Raw genomic sequence first — 12,668 nt, forward strand, 5'->3', positions numbered from 1 at the left:
TCATTATAGACATTTGGTAATGTCACAAGTGCGACCGATAAAGTGACAGGTGCGGCCAGTAAGGTGACAAACGACAGGAAACGTAGTCTGCTCTGCCTCTGTCATGAAAACTAAAATTTCCTGACAGAAAGGTTTCAGGACGATTTTGGATAAATTTCATTTAAATGCTTTCATAAATAAGAAGGTTGGCATTGCGCATGCGCAAAACAACATTTTGAAAATGTCGTTAATTTTACTTATCCAGGGTGTCTTAAATTGAGTAGGATAGGATGGCTATCTTTCATATTTTTCTACTTACAGCTTCGGTTAAATTGGCAAAGTTGTGTAGTTTTTGATGCTGATGGATATTCCGATGCGAAATTTTGAAAAAAAAATAATTCGTTTCGTAGATAATAAGTTCAAACATTTTAGTAACAGAGAGAGCTATCGAAAAGTTTCAAATAAAAGTTGCAAGATTCGATGGGTTAATTCAATGAACGTAGAAAAAAATTTTTTTAAAGGGCGGTTTCCGAGATATTGACATCAACTTCCTTATTTTAAGTGGACGCCATATTGGATTTTTACGTACCTCTATAGAGAAAAAATTACAAACCAAATACTAAACGCTAAGTATTTCATTTAGGAATCAACCTTACATTTTTACCTCGAAGTTTACAATATATTTCTTATTGAAATAATTCCATGGCTGATTATGATTAAAACCAAATTCGTTCGTTTATTGTCTCGCATAGTCACCATCGACACGGCCATGGAATTATTGCCATAAGAAGTACATTGTAAACTTCCAGGCAAAAATGTAAGGTTGATTCCCAAATGAAATACTAAGTATTTAGTATCACCGGTTTTGTAATTTTTTTCTCTATCGAGTGACGTAAAAATCCAATATGGCGCCCATTTTAAATAAGGAAGTTGATGTCAATATCTCGACAACCGCCATTTGCAACTTGCAACTTTTATTTGACACCTTTTTCGATAGCTCTCTTTGTTACTAAAATATTTGAACTTTTTTTGAATTATCTACGAAACGATTTGAAGCTTTTTTCGATAGCTCTCTTTGTTACTAAAATGTTTGAACTTATTATCTACGAAACGAATTTTTTTTAAGATATCGCATCGGAATATCCCTTAGAATCAAAAACTACACAACTTTTTCAATTTAACCGGATCTGTAAGTATAATAATAACTAAGATAGTCATGTTATCCTACTTAATTTAAGACACCCTGTATTCGTAGTGTGTACACATGTCATAGTTTCATTTAAATATTTTCGTAAATAAATAAGTTAACATTTCACATGCGTTAAACCAAATTCTTGACACTGCGCATGCGCAAAACTAAAAAATATGGGTATACAGGGAATCCTTGGACCAAGCCCTTTCAAATGAGCCCCATCTCGCCCAAATCGGTTCAGTCAGTCGTATAGAAGGAGTACGTGTGACGGACGGACGGACGGACGCCAAAGGGCAGCCAAGAGCGATTTTTCACTTTGAGGAAAATACGCTCATAAATTTCACGATTTAAAAATGTTTAAGAATTTTGAATTTTTATTAGGAGAGGGGCCTCAAAATTGCGTTGTGCATAGGGCCTCCTAAGGGTTCAATTCGCCATCCGATACAAAGTACAAAGTACGACAGTATACTATAAAACCTAGTATGTAGATTTAGTGGAATTCCAGCTGGAATGAGCTATGTTATTTGGCATTGGAACTGAACGCGATTTTTTTCGTGTTTATCGAGGTGAAAGCCTACCCTTAAAACTCAACCTAACCACGTGCATGGTAGGTAGGTAAGTTTTGCCCGAAGAAGTGCATAGGTACCTCGCATATAATTTGTGTATTACTGTATGAGAGTGTGAGACAATTCAATTATGAAGGGCACGCTTACCCTCCAATTCTTCCGTAATGCGTAGGTATTATATGGACTTATGCGTGATTTATCATTATTGCACAATGGAATTTTCTGTTATGCAATAAGTCAATAACGGAAAATTTTGGGTAATACGTAGGTACATTTTAATAATTTTCAACTGTTTTTCAAAATTTCGGGATTTGAAACACCACGACCCCCCCCCCCCCCCCCCCTTGACAATGACCTGCATTGTCAACGTGCCGGAAACAATCGATTGAAGATTAATTATTTCATATGTTGGGCAATAATTACAGGATTCCCCATCACACATTCCGCAAAATGCCTGTAATTGAAGTGATTATAGCAATTTGTGTGTAATGAGTATGTATGTAATTATAAAAGAAAGTAAACGACAAATAAATGTCACTTATCGCATATTGTAATTAAAGTTAGAAGGAAATTAGGTAACTATAGTATGTACGGTTGGACAAGTTGCCGAAATAATTTATAAATCATTACCTAGTACAATGCAGACTAAAAGGAGACCGTTAGGGCGAGTGGTGGGGTGGACTAGGATCACGCCACTGCGCCGCCAAATCACCGGCCTCGCAATAGCGAGATCTATCGCGTGATCCACGTGTATCCAAGATGCGACCGGCGAATTTGACATGAGAGTATAACATGGCCTTTTACTAGCACCTTTGCTCTCTTACGAATCTGCACCTAGTGGCGATCAGATAAGTCAGACGAGTCAAATTATTTCCATATAAAAGCTTTTCGGAGCTTCAAATTCAGTCAGTTAAGTCGGTGGAGTTCATTAAAATCGTACCTATTCATAAGGTGCGAATTTTCAAAAATACTTTCTTTGGATTATTACAGTGAAATTAACTTCGTTCTTATGTAAGTACTTTTTTATTTTTTGCAAATTATTTGCACCGATTTCAATTTCACTTCTTTCGTGCGTCAAATTTTACGTTTTATATTTTTTAATTTTCGACGAACGTTTATTAGCCATTCACGTTACAAAATTTATTTAAATTTACGCAAATATAATCGTAGTTTATTATTAATGCGGTTAACGACAATTGAAATTCGATAAATGAGTTCACCTTAACGACATTGATTGTGTTCGTACTCGAGACCTGATGCCCGCACATTCGTTATTGCCTAATTTATTGTATTCGTCCACGGGTCGCGCTTTATTTAAAAAAACCGCGCGCGCGAAATAATTGCGGGCGGAAGTTGTTAGTACTTCCGAGTTCCGGTTCAAATTCGAATCATTGCCGAAAATAGTCGCGTGGGCCCAATTTAGATATTCCGGTTAGTAGTATACCATTCAGAATATTCAGATCAATAATTATGTGGGGTACACGCACAGTGCAAAATAAAAAGTCGCAAATTTCCCCGATTTTCAATTCTGTTTAAAATGGTTTTTGGTTTCGCAGCCGATAAGCGAGTCTTATCATAATTGATATGTGGTCTTTTTAATAATCCGCAATAATGAGCAATTATGAAAGATAACCGATAACGTTGACCCATACTACTTACAATTGAGTTTCTTAATTGTAATATTGGAAATAGATTGTTCGATATTACTTTACAAATTTTATTAAAAACCCAGCGATTAAATAGAACTTTTTTGGTAACTAAAAAATCGATAGGAATACCGTCCAACGAAATGATAAATTATGCGACTATAATTATTGCATCCGTTTTTACTGTGCGATCAAAAATGAGTTGCTGTCGAGTCACCTTTGGAATTTTTGTTTTCACGGGAAATTGAACTTCAAAGGCGACTCGACAGCAATTCATTTTTGATCGCCCGTTACGTGTCATGACAGCTACACGTTTTTTTCCGTGTTCAAAAATGCGGTTTTTCGCCAGTCCTAAAAAGACCTTTTTACTCTTAGTCCCTAATGTTAGAAAGCGGTTGCCACAGTCTCGAGTCGACCGATTTCTCAAAGCCACATGCGATTGTGCTTGACCCTTTTCACCTAACTGAAATGGTAACTAACGAGGCAACAGCGCAATTTAAAAAATGCTCCAATTCGTTTTTGTTTAGTTTTAAAAATGGCGGAAAAGCAGAAACAGAAAGTTTGTGGTTTTTCAAATGGACCATATATAATATACATTTTGCAGAGACTTGTTATAGTGTACATTTTCAATGGCACTCCACTTATAGGGCAATGTAAAATTTGCTATGTTCAATTTGAAGAAGTACAACTTTGTGCTATAATTCGATAACTGTGCAAGTCTAAAAACGCAATCTGCTGTAGAATTTGAGAATAAAAAATTTCTGTTTCTTATGTGTAACCCCTATTTTTCAAAAGAAGTGGGACATTTGCAATCGCGATTTATAGCATAATATCGTACTTTTTTTTTAAATGAAAAAATTTTTGCACCGACTTTTTTATAACAAATATCCTAGCTCAATGACATTCAATTTCAAAAAATATATCTATAGACAAAACCAAAAATTCCGGTATAAATAAGTTGTGTTTGATATTTTTAAAAATAAACGAGATAACTTGAAAAAACGAATTGAGCCATTTTTTTTAATTACGTGGTCACGTTACTATTTTAATGCAGTCGGAGATCATCTGAAAACGGGATACTAATATTACTAAGGATAAAAGAGATACTACAGAAACATTTTCTGTCCTTGTTGATTAAAGTTTTTTACCACATCGCAAGCAGTAATAAAAAATAACATTTAGAATGCGTGACAACGTACCTACTAAAATTGAATGCGATTTGGTCGGATGGTTTCCGTGTATGAGGGCCCCAAAGGGCTAAACAACGTGGCATTCAACGTGATATTCAAGCCCACTGAGTCTACATTCCCTCTCCTCCAACAGTATAGTTGCCTCTGATTTCAGGGGCACGATTTTTCTTGTTGAAATTTATGAATTAAAAAAAATGATCACGAGGGGGAAGATATTTAGAAAAATTGTGACGTCAGTAATTGATCACTCGAGTTTGAGTATCAAACAATAATAAAAATTATTGTGGAAAGCAACTGTGCATTTCCGCGTTTTGCTTAGATCGAAAATCCGCCCCACGTCCCACACGTCATGAAATTTGATCAGACCACATTCAACATCCCAAGGTCATCGATTGACATCTCAATGACCCTGAAAATGAAATTGCTGAAATCCTGAAAGCGCGACCGTATTTAAATCGATATTCGCGTCGGCGTGATCTCTTTCTCTCGCCGGCTTGCTCGTAAGTGCGACTATTGCGCTAGGTCAAGATACCCAATCTAATTGTTTGAATAAGTCCGTTTTTGTCATCTCTCAAAATTAGTATTACACAGTGCGTTTTTTACAGATTGAAAAAATGGCTCCAAATATCTCAGCGCCTACAGGTGTCTTGATGGAAACCGACGAGGAGGTGCCAATGGTGCCTCACATTCCCGAAGTAAAGAAGTCACAAGAACATAAACTTCACTTAGTTTGGAGGAATATAATACTTTTCGCCTACCTGCACATAGCGTCCGTTTACGGAGTTTACCTAATGTTCACTTCAGCTCGAATATACACATCTCTGTGGGGTACGTACTCGCATCTCCATCTCTCTTCTAAAGCTAATAATTCCGTTATGTGTAGGTTTTTTACTATATCAATTGGGAGGACTTGGAATTACAGCAGGGGCTCACCGACTATGGGCTCATCGCTCCTACAAAGCAAAGTGGCCATTGAGATTACTTCTGACATTCCTCAACACGTTAGCCTTTCAGGTATGTCTAAAAGCACTGCTCAATGAACAATGTTTAACACTTCTGTACTTAGGATGCTGTGGTAGACTGGGCACGTGATCACCGAGTCCATCACAAGTACAGTGAAACCGATGCCGACCCCCACAATGCCACTCGAGGTTTCTTCTTCGCACACATTGGCTGGTTACTGTGTAGAAAGCACCCCGACGTCAGAGCAAAAGGCAAAGGCATCGACCTATCCGACTTATACAACGATCCCATCCTAAAATACCAAAAGAAATTGTACCTTTTACTTATGCCAATAATTTGCTTCATCATCCCCACTGCTATCCCAATGTACCTCTGGGACGAAACCTTCACCAACTCTTTCTGCATCAACCTATTCCGTTACACCTTCACCTTAAACGCCACTTGGCTCGTCAACTCGGCCGCGCACATGTTCGGACATAAACCCTACGACAGGTCAGTTGAAACGCGCAATTCTCGCTCGCAAAAAATACAACTTTACATTACAGATATATCAGCCCCTCCGAAAACGTGAGCGTAGCAGTACTCGCAATGGGCGAAGGTTGGCACAATTACCACCACACGTTCCCATGGGACTACAAGACATCCGAACTGGGGAAATACAGCACGAACTTCACGACCGCATTTATAGATTTTATGGCCAGGATTGGTTGGGCGTACGAATTGAAGACCGTGCCCGAAGATTTAATAAAGAAGCGGGTCTTGCGAACGGGTGACGGTACGCACGAGTTGTGGGGATGGGGTGACTCAGATCAACCGAAAGACGAAATAGATGAAGCTTTAATCACACACAGGAAATCTCAATAATGAGAAGGTATTAACAGGCCAAAGAGCTTTTTTTTTTGAGACTGATTTAAGTTTGAATTTAATTTCTGGAATTTTTGTTTGTCGTCAAAAACACTTGCTATTGTATATAGTGTATATAGATATTTATGTATCAATATGGTTTCGGAGATACTTTGTTTTGTGAAATTTAGAGGTGTGGGTTGATAATTTCAACATCTAAACAAAAAGTAAAACGAAGCCGGTGATAAGTTGGTACAGTAGCTTAGTTAAGATTATTTATTGATGTTTAAGTAGGTAACAACTTATTTAACTACTTTTTAGAATTTTGTACAAAATGAGAAAAGATTTTTGACGGATGTACACAGAGATGTTTAATATTGGCATTGTAGTAGGTGATTATGTATTATATTTATAAAAAATGAAATACAAGAAATAACTATTTATCGACTTTTTATGATGTTCAGTAGTGAACGTCCACCCAAAATCCAATATTCGTACACAAAAGGCTGCACTTGAGTAAAATTTAAATGTAGGCGTGGCAACATTTAAATTGTGCTCACCTATTCAAAGCGTATATTTATTGCATAATGAATTACAGGCATAATTCATAAATAGGAAGCGGTAGCCCGTAGCCGATCTACCCCAAGATTCAATAGTGGCCGATTTGATGCAAGTGATTAAACTTATTTTTCTGTGAAAAGATTGCATATAACATGTCATGTGAAATAATAAATATTATTAAATTGAAGAAATCACATTGGAAAAGTAACAAACAAGTTTCGAATTTTCAAAAACTAATTCCAGATTCGTCATTTTCAGGTTTAAAAACCCCCCAGATACCAAATTTCGTCAAAATCAGGATTGTTTTCGCACCCCCAAGAATAGGGCATACCCGAAAACCTATTCAAAAACGTGCCCACCCATCTTTGTAACTCTTATGGTTGCTGAGAAAAAAATTAATGAAGAAATGCAAATTTCACCACTTGTTTGGGGGTGGCTCTCAAACGAAACACGTTGGACCCTCGGATTATTTGGAAAAAGTACTTGTCCTGATCCCCTCTATCAAATTTTTTTACATACGGTCATGTAACACCCTGTATATTGACGGAGTCAATTATGTAATAAAAAAAGATGCTACCTACTTGATTCGTGTGAACCACTTTAATGATGGCAAACAATAATCATTAACTACACGGGAAATGCATTATTTGGAACGATGAAAAATAAAATGTTGTATGCACCTCGATATTTAACCCTCGGGCAACTTAACAATGCCTCGGGCCAGAGGCCCTCGGGTTCTGTCTCCCTCGGCATTAATATGGCTCCTCTGTAGTCAATTTGTATTTCGGTGTTACTGCAATTGGTTAGACCACCAACAATACACACTGCTACTCGATCTCCTTGAGTGAAACCAACGATGTATCTATCCTTCTCAGTTTTGCATATTCTCTTGATTTATTGTTAAACACAATAGACCATGTATAATGATCAAGGACTAATTATGTAAACAAGTATATCGAAAAGCTGTACAATATTTGACTGGAGATGCACAAATACCTATTTCTGTTACCGTTGAATAAATTACTTATTCAATGCATTTAGGTATTGCATTTTTCTGTAATGACACCTTCTGTAAATTACCTGGTTTTCAGGTAATTAGTGGACTAGATTAGCATTGTTTGTTATAACATTTTTTAATTAGGTACCCCTTTATTTCTTGCGATTTGTTCTAATCATTTTTACTGATTTATAGATTTTTATAGTTATTAGGTACATGTGCATGAATGAATTCACTTAGGTATGGTAGATCCTAACAAAAAACCGGCACTTCGAACACCTAAAATAAATCTTTCTTTACTTTATACAAGGGTGAACAGCAACAAAAATTGTATGTTTTTCATAAAAACGGTAGCTAACATTTAAAATTCTGTTACAATGATTAAAAGTATAACATTTATGCTGATTCTAAATAAATCCTTATCTTTTCCAAAATTAATAACAATTGTACATTTAGCGTATTACTTATTTATATCTATGCATGTAAGATGACTTCACTTTTTTTCCCAGAATTCAATGGTAAAAATAAAATTTCCTTGATCCTCCTATTTTTTGAGGGACAAATATTCATGTTGATAAAGTTGATATCAGTCCAGATTGAAAAAAGAAGTAGGTAGTAGTAAAAAATTTAACGGTTTCTGTCGCTACACAGTATTGGAAATTTGAAAAAAATTCGCCAAGTTGATGTGAAGTTTGTGGGCCTCCATCAAAAGGTATTCTCAAACGGAAAGATAAATAGTCGAATTTTTTTAAAAGTGCGAGAATTTTTTTATATCCACCACTTTCACTAACTGGACTTTACATGAGCAAAACAGTGACACTTTGTTTTAAATAAAATTGTCAGTGTCGGCCATTAGTTATCGTATCCCGCTTAGGAATTTAACTAAAAAGGGGAATTGTATTTATATCGGTAGCGTTTCTTTTATATAACATACCACGACGTTTCGTATGTTTATGTTCCGCTAATAAGTGAAAAAATGCCTATGTGTCATTTGTTATCTATTGGGCGCAACTTTATGGAAAGCAAAGGGCATGTGCATCTTTTGCTTTTGGTCGCATTTCTCGAAATAGATAATTTTCACGAAGACTTACTCTTAGTCCAGTATGCAGATAATTTTGACCTGCAAAAGGTGGTGTAAAAGATTTTATTGTTTTAAATGGTCCATTTGGGTCCAAATAACATGTATTTGAAGAGTACGCACAAATTTTTTCCCGGCACAACTTTTGGCAGCCAAAAAACCTCAAAATTTTTGGCATTTTTTTAGTTTTTCGCTTAAAACTCGAAAACGGTCCATATTTTATGAATAACACTTCTTTAGAAAATTAAAGAAATTCAAAATTATGCGTCGATCAAAAAAAACAAACAAAATCGGTCCAATAGAAAAATGTTTACAAGCGATCAAAAAACGCCCATTTTTTCCAACGAATTTCAAAAATTGGTCCAATTTTAAATTGTTGGTACTTTTTGAACTCTCTGATTGATGTTCTACAATCTTTAGGGAGGGGGGTAGTGGATTTTATCGTTCCTTTAGGAGCCACAACGCATTAAAAAAAGGTTAACTCAGTTCTTTAGAAAAGTTGGAAAAAATGGGCGTTTTTTGATCGCTTGTAAAAATTTTTCTATTGGACCGATTTTGTTTGTTTTTTTTATCGACGCAGAATTTTGTTTTCTTTAATTTACTAAAGAAGTGTTATTCATAAAATATGGACCGTTTTCGAGTTTTAAGCGAAAAACTGAAAAAAGTCCGAACGTTTTGAGGTTTTTTGGCTGCCAAAAGTTGTGCCGGGAAAAAATTGGGGTGCACTCTTCAAATACATGTTATTTGGACCCAAATGGACCATTTAAAACGTTTACACCACATTTTACAGGAATCGGCCCTTCTGACTGCTCCGCATACTGGACTATCTGAGGAAACTGATAATTTTAGATGGGAAATATACACAAACGTGTAATTTAGTCATATTTGATTTGATCTAACTAAACAAAGTGCTACGCTTTTGGTAGTTTGAAAGCATTGTTATAAAACAGAGTTCATATTCAGCACTACTTATGATATAATATGTGAAGTCAGGGGCGGACTGGCACGGGGGGGGGGGGGGTGGCGATTGCCACCTAGCCTGTAGATCATAATGGCCCGTTGGAAATTTATAAGTATGTGCTGTATTTAGTTTCTTGCACTATAATAAATTATTAACACGTTTCTCTAATTGGGGTTGATAGGTTGTTAAAAAATTCTGTTTTAATTGAAGTGTTTTACAATGAATTTATCATTTTTTGTCTTAGCATAAAAGTGCTGAAATACAATGATAGGCGACGCACCTCGTGTGGATTGTATATTTGGTTACTTTTAATTATCAGCTGCAATTTAAAAAAAAACCTTTCGAGAAAGGAGTACTTTAAAATGTTTTTGTGGTGCACTTCAGAGCTACCCCCCCCCCCCCCGGCACCTTCATTACTACACTAATAGTTTAATGGCCCGTAAGTACCCAGTCCGCCCCTCTGTATAACCTTCCTTTTTTACCAAAATTCGACTACACCAAAATTTCTTTTAACTTTTGAACTAGTACCCCAATCTTGGAACTGTTTGAAATTATGGATTCTACAGGCCACATTCTATAAGAAATCAAAAAAAGGCAGTGTATAACCAGTGGCGCACTGGCCCGGGGGGGGGGGCAGGTGGCGATTGCCACCTGGCCTGTAGATCATAATGACCCTTTGGAAATTTATAAGTATGTGCTGTATTTAGTTTCTTGCACTATAATAAATTATTAACACGTTTCTCTAATTGGGGTTGATAGGTTGTTAAAAAATTCTGTTTTAATTGAAGTGTTTTACAATGAATTTATCATTTTTTGTCGTAGCATGAAAGTGCTGAAATACAATGATAGGGTTACTTTTAATTATCAGCTGCAATTAAAAAAAAACTGTATGGTAATTGTTTTTGTGGTGCACCTCAGAGCTACCCCCCCCCCCCCCCGGTCACCATCATTACTACACTAATACTTTAATGTAACCTATGCAATTCCACCTGGCCCGCAGTTACCCAGTCCGCCCCTGTGTGAAGTACCTAGTATTGTACGTACCCCCGCCCCGTCAAAGGGAAATATTATTACAGCTTCATTATAGGGTTTTTTTTATTTCTTGAAGCATCCTGATGGGATGCAAAAGGTTTTAGAAATAAAAAAATTATTTCCAATGTACCTATAATAGGAGATCCATTTTTCGTCTTGGGAATATGTGACATGATTTACAAATCAACAGAATTCAAATAAATAAATAATAATTTATCTAATCCATATCATTAGGAAAGATCGCGAAACATATTTTTTAAAATTATATGCCTTATCATAATAGGTGGAAATAATATCTTTAAGTACCGTCGTAGGAAATACTGTCGGATTTCCAAATTGGTGCTGTACGATTTTCTACCCTCATTACAACGGTTGTTATCTACAAAAAACGATTTTTCTATTCATCGATCTTCCTAAAAAACTAAGACCGATATTTCAATTTTTTTAAGTACCGCCGTTCTTTTCATCATTGCAAAGAATATCCACTATCGGGAGTTTGATAGACTTCAACTAAAAAAGCAGCATTTCATAAGAAAGTTTAGCTATTTTTCCAATATGGCGGATTGACTACAGAGGAGCCTTCTTGATACCTAAATAATTAATACGATCACAATTTAACACGACAAGGTATATTGGTCCTCTACAATTTTTGTATTCTCAATATGGCAGATTATAAATATGTATGTAACAAGACTATTAAAAATGCGCCCCCCTAGGGTCAAACCGAGAGCTCTGCCGCTTTTTTAAGATCGGCTTTGCTTTAGGGGTTTATTTTATATGAACCAAGAAACTGGTTTTTTTGAAAGGCTTCATAGTTTAGAAATTAAGCCAAGTATGGGTAAAAAACTAGTCACATTTTTGCAAGTATATTGGAACACTGATACGGTTTTTGTCTTTATTTTATAAGTGGACGAGGCTTCAGTCATTGAATAAAATTAATTTTCAATGTTTCACCCAAGGTTGCTTTACCAACCCAGCCCACTACACATTTACAGATATGTAAAGGACCGACGCATAAGCAGCGCCCAGAAATAAATTTTGAGGAGAATAAATGATCAGGTCGCAAAAGAAACCATAACAACGGTAACGGGTAGAAACGGTCAAACAAAATAAAGTAGTATAGCCGTGGTCACTCGCGACCGAGGAAAGCGCATTTTCCACGCTTAGAATCGGTGATAACTCGGGAAGGAAGTGAGTAATCCAAAAAATTTTTTGTCGGTCTCGTCTCGGGGCTGTGCTACACCATATAAGAAAGAAACACAACGAAAAGTCTTTAACTGGAGAACTATTGCTTTTGCAGTATAAAAACAGTCACGTCAATCATCGCAGGTAGCCACCCACTGCAGAACTGGTCACCTGTGATCAGTGATTTGTACACATAATATTATATTGTTATATCTATTATCAAAAAAGAGTTACTGTCGAGTCACCTTTGGAATTTTTGTTTACATTAGTTCCAAAGGCGACTCGCCGTCAGTCCTTTTTTGATTGTTCATCTCATGTGCGACCCAAAAACACCGTGGCCCGATCGCCTGCCGTTGGCCCTCCTAGGCATGCACACGACTTTCAAAGCAAACTTCTTCAGCGCAGATGTTGTATGGGACGACGATCAGGGTCCCAGGGGATACTCAGAAACTTGCCCTATAGTACAGCGGCATAG

General features: G+C 36.5%; 1 protein-coding gene across 2 annotated transcripts; it reads left to right on the top strand.

Moving 5' to 3' along the window:
- Positions 1–2,511: 2,511 nt before the first annotated feature.
- On the top strand, positions 2,512–6,798 carry LOC116164841 (acyl-CoA Delta(11) desaturase). Of its 2 annotated transcripts, none has more exons than XM_031479066.1 (5): positions 2,512–2,748; positions 5,179–5,401; positions 5,457–5,587; positions 5,640–6,028; positions 6,082–6,798. In XM_031479066.1, the coding sequence occupies exons 2-5, from the start codon at positions 5,188–5,190 to the stop codon at positions 6,398–6,400; spliced, it is 1,053 nt and encodes a 350-aa protein (XP_031334926.1). In that variant the 5' UTR covers positions 2,512–2,748; positions 5,179–5,187; the 3' UTR covers positions 6,401–6,798. The 2 variants fall into 2 exon arrangements, with proteins under 2 accessions (XP_031334926.1, XP_031334927.1); XM_031479067.1 differs by lacking the exon at positions 2,512–2,748 and adding an exon at positions 4,982–5,126.
- The last annotated feature ends 5,870 nt before the right edge of the window (positions 6,799–12,668 follow it).

This window comes from Photinus pyralis, unplaced genomic scaffold (assembly GCF_008802855.1).
Source record: "Photinus pyralis isolate 1611_PpyrPB1 unplaced genomic scaffold, Ppyr1.3 Ppyr1.4_LG2, whole genome shotgun sequence".
Classification (NCBI taxonomy): domain Eukaryota; kingdom Metazoa; phylum Arthropoda; class Insecta; order Coleoptera; family Lampyridae; genus Photinus; species Photinus pyralis.

What these genes read in the sequence shown, in the direction of transcription:
- LOC116164841 (XM_031479066.1), top strand. Translation starts at nt 5,188, where the DNA reads ATGGCTCCAAATATCTCAGCGCCTACAGGTGTCTTGATGGAAACCGAC. An exon ending in AATATACACATCTCTGTGGG is followed by an intron (nt 5,402 to 5,456) that starts GTACGTACTCGC and finishes CGTTATGTGTAG; the next exon opens with GTTTTTTACTATATCAATTG. An exon ending in TCAACACGTTAGCCTTTCAG is followed by an intron (nt 5,588 to 5,639) that starts GTATGTCTAAAA and finishes TTCTGTACTTAG; the next exon opens with GATGCTGTGGTAGACTGGGC.